We start from the raw sequence: 7,277 nt of genomic DNA on the forward strand, positions 1-7,277 counted from the left end.
ATGATTAATAGCAATAATGAAAATGCTGATCAAAGGCATAGTACACTGAAGAAGAGGGGCTGTGGATGCAGCAAAAATGATTTTTTGCCAGAGGAATCATTTACGAGCTGGGGAAGTTACGCACAGGCATTACGTGAGACGAAAACAAGGCTTAAAGACCGCGTATTGTCTCGCTCTACAGACCAATTAGAGCTCCACGAAGTGCGCGATCGCAGCCAGCATCAGATGAAGAAATCGTTGAACTGGTTTGATTTGTTTTGGTTTGGTATCGGTGCAGTAATGGGTGCAGGAGTTTTTGTTCTCACTGGTGAAGCTACTAAAAACTTAGCTGGCCCTGCTGTTTTACTGTCCTATATTATATCAGGCTTTTCTGCTTTGCTTTCAGTCTTGTGCTATACTGAATTCTCAGTTGAACTCCCTGTTGCTGGTGGATCATTTGCATATCTGAGAGTGGAACTCGGCGATTTCGTCGCGTTCATTGCTGCAGGGAACATTTTATTCGAGTACGTTGTGAGTGGTGCTAGTGTGGCGCGATCTTGGACTTCATATTTTGCGACTCTGTGCAATCACAAGCCTGACGATTTCCGGATCAATGTCTCGAGTCTTGCTGAGGGTTACAACCACTTAGATCCCATAGCAATTGTTGTGTCAATGGTCATTTGTGTAGGTGCATCGTTCAGCATGAAAGGGTCCTCGCGATTCAACTCTGTTATGACCATACTACATGTTATTGTCATGGTTTTTGTACTTGTTGTTGGCCTAACTCAGGCGAATTTGGCTAACTATTCAACCTTTGCGCCTTATGGTGCTCGCGGCGTCCTGAAAGCAGCAGCTATGCTCTTCTTTGCTTATGTTGGATTTGATGGCGTCGCTACTCTTGGGGAAGAAGTCAAGAATCCAGGTAGGTAGGGGCGGAACTACTGAAAGTTATATAATGTGTGTATAGGTTAAATATTACTTTCGATATATATATATATATATATATATATATATATATATATATATATATATATATTAAATCTTGAAGACCCTTGACAAAATATCTGGCTTCGCCACTGCAGGTAGGGATATTCCTGTGGGACTAATAGGTTCTATGGTGGTGACTATCATAATATATTGCCTCCTAGCCACGACGTTGTGCCTTATGCAACCTTTCAATCAAGTGGATGCTAATGCGCCTTTTACCATTGCCTTCCAAGCTGTAGGGATGAATTGGGCAAAGTACATAGTTGCATTTGGGGCATTGAAAGGGATGACAACAGTTTTGCTGGCCAATATTATTAGCCAAGCTAGGTACTTCACTCACATTGCAAGAACTCATATGGCCCCTCCATTTCTTGCTGCAATTAATGAAAAGACAGGGACCCCTATCACTGCTACAGTAGTAATGACCATCGCGAATTGCATAATGGCCTTCTTCACAAGTCTTGACATATTGGCAAACCTCGTTTCAATCGCCACATTGTTCGTGTTCTCACTAGTTCCCCTAGCACTTTTAGTGAGACGTTACTACGTGTCAGGAGAGACATCAGACAAAGATAGGAAAAAACTCATCCTGTTCTTGGTTTTGATCACACTGTCCTCAATCGGATCAGGTGTTTTCTGGGCAATCAGCGAGAATACTTGGATCGGGTGCATAATTAGCGTTGGAGTTTGGTTTTTAGCGACATTAGGGCTAAATTTAACGCTAAAGGAAGCGCGGAAGCCTAAGACGTGGGGATTACCATTGATGCCGTGGATTCCATCTGCTAGTATAGCTATTAATGTGTTCATCATGAGCTCTATCGATGGTGCATCGTTCATGAGATTTTCAGTTTGGACCGTGATTTTGCTTGTGTACTACTTGCTTGTAGGATTGCATGCTACCTATGATGCAGCCAGGGAAAGTGAGAGCAAAGGTACAAATGCTACTGATATTGAAGCCATTGCAGCAAGGACCAGTGCATTGGAATAGCTTTAATAGGCACATAATGAGGAATGGAAGATAGTAGTAGTAGTTTATTTTGCAAGTATGATTCTGCCTGAAATGTTTAAGTAACACAGCTTTCTATCCTTTTAGCTTATTGTTAAATTTATCAAGCTTGTACAAGGATGTATTGATAATCAGCTCTGCTTGGTTTTAGGTAAGTGATATGAGATCCAAGATTTTGGAGTTACAAGTGAACATATACAGCTTTACCCGCAAGGGTGGCTCAGTTGGTTGAGCATGGGGCTTTCAAAATGAAGGTTTGAGGTTCGAAACCTCCTGCCTACGACAGCAGGGGATTTGCCTTCTGGGTCGAGCTCGTTGCACGGAGCTTGCCTAGTGCGGGTTATCTCTCCTGTGTGGTTTGCGAGCTATTGCACATGTGCTGGTTTTACCTGGGCGTACTCGAAGGGTAGCGGCTGCGGGTTCCTATGTCATAAAAAAAAATGCAACTTCTGATGGATGTAATTTATATATACTTTAATTTAATCTATTATAGTAGGTTACGTACCATTTATTCAAAGTACCAATAAAAGTTTAATTATGTAGAGTTATACTTACATGCAATAACTTTTTAATTGACTTGATTGTGTAAATATTTCTTATACCTTCAATACGTAAAGTTTAAGCATAGTGAGATGAATTCTTGAATTATAATTGCCTTTAAAATGGCGGCGTTCCCTCTGTACTTCTGCATTATTGACCTTTCATTGTCTTCGTCTAACCATATGCTTCATTTAATTTCATCTTAGACTAATAAACTCAAAAACATTTTGTAACAAAAAGAAGTACAATGCATGCTGCTTTTAGACTCTTAGGGGTCGTTTGGTTTAAGGACTCATTAGTCCCGGAATTACAATCCCGGGACTAATTTATCCCATCTATTGGGATTATTTTATACCATCTAAAAGATGTATAAAATAATCCCAGTATAAGGTGGGTTATTCCAACACTAATTTTTATACCATGTTTGGTACAAGGTATAAATTTATCCTAGCACTAATTTATACCTTATACCAAACATGGTATAAAAATTAGTGCTGGGATAACCCACCTTATACCTTAAACCAAACGACCCCTTAGCGTTATTGTACACAGTGCCGGAACCAACATTTTATTGTATAGGAAATTTGATTTAATATATATATATATATATATATATATATATATATATATATATACCCAAACTTATAGGGGTAGTAAATTTTTCAATAAGTTCTTTCAATAAGAAAAATTCAAAGAACAAAGCAGGAAATTAATGTTATTTTCAAATAAATTTTAACAATTCTACTCGGTACTTCCTCACTCCTATATTTCTTCTTATCATGTAGTTATATTTCCAATTAATTTTCTGTCTATCTCCCAAAGTTTTCATTTTTTTTTTTTAATCTGGACTCTGTCCAGTCACGAATCTTGTTATACTGTTCATCTCTTTCTCTTAACCTTTGTTCTTAATAATAGTCTTCTTTAACCACACCCCGGTAACCACAGCCAACATTGTCCTTTATCATTTGGACATTAAAACGGCTCTTTAAAACCTAGGAATTTACAGGTTAATTCATCGAGGTTATTAAGAAGTTAAGAGAATAACCATATACTAAGAATAACAAATTCATGATGACAAGGAAATTACTTAAACATAATATTCATATAATTACAAGATAATTTACATAATAGGGAGATTAGTACAGACAACATAGTAAATAAACTTACATGATTTGAAGAAGGAGAGAGGTTTCCCTTTCGGGGAACCCCAAAAACTATTTCACACTAGGGGGTAGGTATTAAAAACTTAATACTTTCTTACAATAGGAGTTTATATTACAAAGGTTTTTGACTGGGCAAAGGATTGGAGCATTTGATGAAAGAGAAGGGGAATATGGAAGTTTTCTAGAGAGAGGTTGTTGGTGCTCTTGTTCGAGATGTCTTTGCTTCTCCACAAATGTTGCTATTTATAGGCGTTTGGCGGACTTTAACTCTGGATTTCAAAATGTTAAAGAATCTTTTGAGTTCAGCCGGGTGCTCTTTGGGCCCTATCGTCACGTGAACTTTTACAAAAGAAAACTTTATTTACTTGTCTGTTAGCTGATCTGTCCATTTACTGTGGTTGCTTTATTAAAGCTACTTTTAATAAAGCTCTCTTTTTCTGCAAATGTCTTCTAGCCGTTACTTTTGTTCAACGAATCTTTCAGTCTTTTGTCTTATCATAACTATTTCCTCCTCTACTTCTGTCTGATTATTTCCTTCACACACACACACACACACACACACACACACACACACACATATATATATATATATATATATATATATATATATATATATATATATATATATATGTCTAAATTATGTAGTGTAATAGAATCAAAACTCATTCCCGAATCGTCGTCATTTGGGTCTTGTGAATCTTGAAATGCACTATTCTGGAAATTTATCATATCTTCTTCTTCTGAACTATGGACTGGTGACATCCTTGGACTTGGAGATAATTCTGGACTAGGGTTCTTGATTATATGCTTGTCTTGTTCTGCTTTTGTTTGGAAAAATCTTTCCAAAGTTTCTTTAACTATACTTTCTATGTTGTCATTTTTTTTTCTTTTTTGCAAGTATGCTTTTCTTGGTAGAAGTAGCTCCTTGCGTCAGTGTCTTTGGTAGTCTTCGTCTTGTCTGGAGAGATGAAAATCCCTCATCTTCACTTTCTGGCAAAGTGACAGCCATCAACGGATTTGATGAGTCTTTATCGGTTACCGTTTGGACCGGACTAGCTGTATCTTTATCCGATACAGTGGATCTATTTGCATTCATCGGAGAATGCACACCCGTCTCATCCATTTTTGTCTGAGATGGAGAACTCTGGGATTGTACTAATTCGAATTTAACTGCTTGTAGTCCTTGTTCTAACAGTCTTGCTTGTTCCAAGAGTTTCATTTTTTCTTGGATGAGTGTCTCTTTCTGCTGGTTAAGTCTTCTGACGGTCTCAGTCATAGTAGAACAGTGATCGCAAAAAATCACCTTGTCTGTGTCTTTTTGTATATTGTACTGAGGGGTTCTATCTGGATTTTGTCTGAGAGCTGGAGAAATATAGTAGTTTAGACCTAACACTCCTCTAGCATAGTCTAATGCCTCAGTGAAATCATTAAAGCCTTTAAAAAGAGGTTTTCTTATATCTTTAATAGAATCTAAAACTTCTATCCAGGTCTGGAAAATACCATTAGTTCTACCATGGATTACAACATAAAATTTAAATTTCTTATCTAGATTTTTGTCTGTAAAATACTGACAAAGTGCATTTAGAGTGGCTACAAAATGACTAGAGTCTTTTTTGTTATGTGATATCCATAAACTGTCTACTAAACATGTCTGTTGTTTGTCTATTACATATTCTGGTAATACCTTAAAAGTTAAATTAGATGGCGGAAAAAAATACTAAATTATTGGTTCCAAAATGTATTATTTCTAAGGCGTTTTTGTCTAATGCAGATGTAGGTCTAAAATAAAGATTACTTAGTACCTTTTGTCTGTAATTGTCTTGGGTTGAGGCTATGCCTTTTCCCTTGTCTGCTGTCTGAGAACTTGATGGTCTCATGCTGTTCAAATAGAAAATCAGTTAGATGTGATTTTTAATCTACTTAATTGGTCTGCTAGGTTATTATCTTTTCCTTTTATATGTTCAAATGTTAAATTATAAATTGAAATAGTATCCATAAAGTTTAACCATCTTCGTCTACTACTACTTTTATCATTAATTTTTTGATAGAATTTGACTATAGCTTCACAGTCTATTCTTACCAATATTTCTGGTTTATTTAGTATATGTAGTCTAAAACTATTTAAGCCATATATTACAGCTAAAATTTCGACGTCTATACTACTCATATTTCCTTTTTCTCGGTACTTACCACTTTGATAAGCACATATCTTTTCTTCACTTTTATTGCTATATTTATTTGGTTTTGCCTTTAATACTGCTCCCCATCCTTCGAAGCTTCCATTTGTTTCTATAATTAAATAGTCTGTTTCTAGGGGCATATTTAAGTCTGGAATATTTTTTATTTTTTATTTAATTTTTTGTACTAATCTAATATCTTCTGTATTAAAGTGTTTTTGACCATTTGATTCGGTTTTTGAATACAATGGCCCTGCTATTTTTGCTAAGTCTTTTATAAAACTTCTAGCATAATTTACTATTCCTAAGAATTTTTGTAATTCTTTAACATTATCCAGTTTATCTGGGATTTCTAAGGCTTTTTTAGCTATATGAGGTTGCAATTTTATTTTGCCATCTCCTAGCACTACTCCTAAAAAGTTTATATGGTTTTTACATAATTCCATCTTTTTCTTGCTAATTCTTTCATGTCTTTACTAAATACTAATATATCATCTACATATACTAGGACAAATCTTTTATAGTCTCCAAATATACTATCCATTTTTCTTTGAAAAATTGGTAGAGCTGTCTTTAATCCAAATGGCATTACTAACCATTCGAAATATCCTTCAGGACAGGTAAATGCAGTCCATTCTATACTTTCTTCATGCATTCGTACCTGCCAATATCCTGATTTACAATCAAATTTACTAAAGATCTTTTTACTTTGTATTCTATTTATTAGTTCTGTTTTGTCTGCTAACTTATATCCATCTGTTCTGGTGTTATCATTAAGTCTTTTGTAATTTATTACCATTCTAGCTTTTCCTCTTACTATCTCACTATTATTTCTTACCATAAATGCGACAGATCTATGTTTAGAAGTAGATCTTCTTATCACTCCTAAATTTAATAATTCTTTTATTTGTACTTTAAAGTCTTTCACATCTTGGTTAGTTGCTTCTATTGAGGCTGTTTTAATTATATATTCTGGATTTATTATGTCTAATTTACATACAATTTTGTTATTTTTCCAATGTTTTAAAGGTTTTTTCTCCTATAATTTCTATCTCATCTAGTATTCTTATTATATTATCTAAATCTTTTTGGTTTTTTATTACTCCTATCCTTTCTATCCCTGTTTTGAAATTATATAATTTTATTTCTATGTCTATTAAAGTATAATTTTTTCCTATTAGATTATCGTCGTCTAGTATTTCTTCTTCTTCTTCTAGAATTAAATTCTTTATTTCTCTTTTGCTTTTACAGCATGTATTGTTGTCTTGACAATCCTTACAACAACTCTCTTCTTTCTTTTGCAGGTTTATTTGGTCTGGAGTAGAGATCTTCTTATGTCTGATTCTAGTTTCAGTTTTATGAGCTTGTACTGGTGTATGAGTAATATTTTTTAGAAAAATTACTCCATCTCTTGTAATCATGCAA

General features: G+C 34.9%; 1 protein-coding gene across 1 annotated transcript; it reads left to right on the forward strand.

Moving 5' to 3' along the window:
- On the forward strand, window positions 1-2,455 carry LOC132623046 (cationic amino acid transporter 1-like). The gene is made up of 2 exons (XM_060337744.1): window positions 1-901; window positions 1,062-2,455. The coding sequence occupies exons 1-2, from the start codon at window positions 1-3 to the stop codon at window positions 1,952-1,954; spliced, it is 1,794 nt and encodes a 597-aa protein (XP_060193727.1). The 3' UTR covers window positions 1,955-2,455.
- The last annotated feature ends 4,822 nt before the right edge of the window (window positions 2,456-7,277 follow it).

The sequence above is a fragment of the Lycium barbarum genome, chromosome 12 (assembly GCF_019175385.1).
Source record: "Lycium barbarum isolate Lr01 chromosome 12, ASM1917538v2, whole genome shotgun sequence".
Lineage (NCBI taxonomy): Eukaryota > Viridiplantae > Streptophyta > Magnoliopsida > Solanales > Solanaceae > Lycium > Lycium barbarum.

Coding starts and splice junctions, on each gene's coding strand:
- LOC132623046 (XM_060337744.1), top strand. CDS start 1: ATGATTAATAGCAATAATGAAAATGCTGATCAAAGGCATAGTACACTG. Junction 902..1,061: donor GGAAGAAGTCAAGAATCCAG/GTAGGTAGGGGC, acceptor TCGCCACTGCAG/GTAGGGATATTCCTGTGGGA.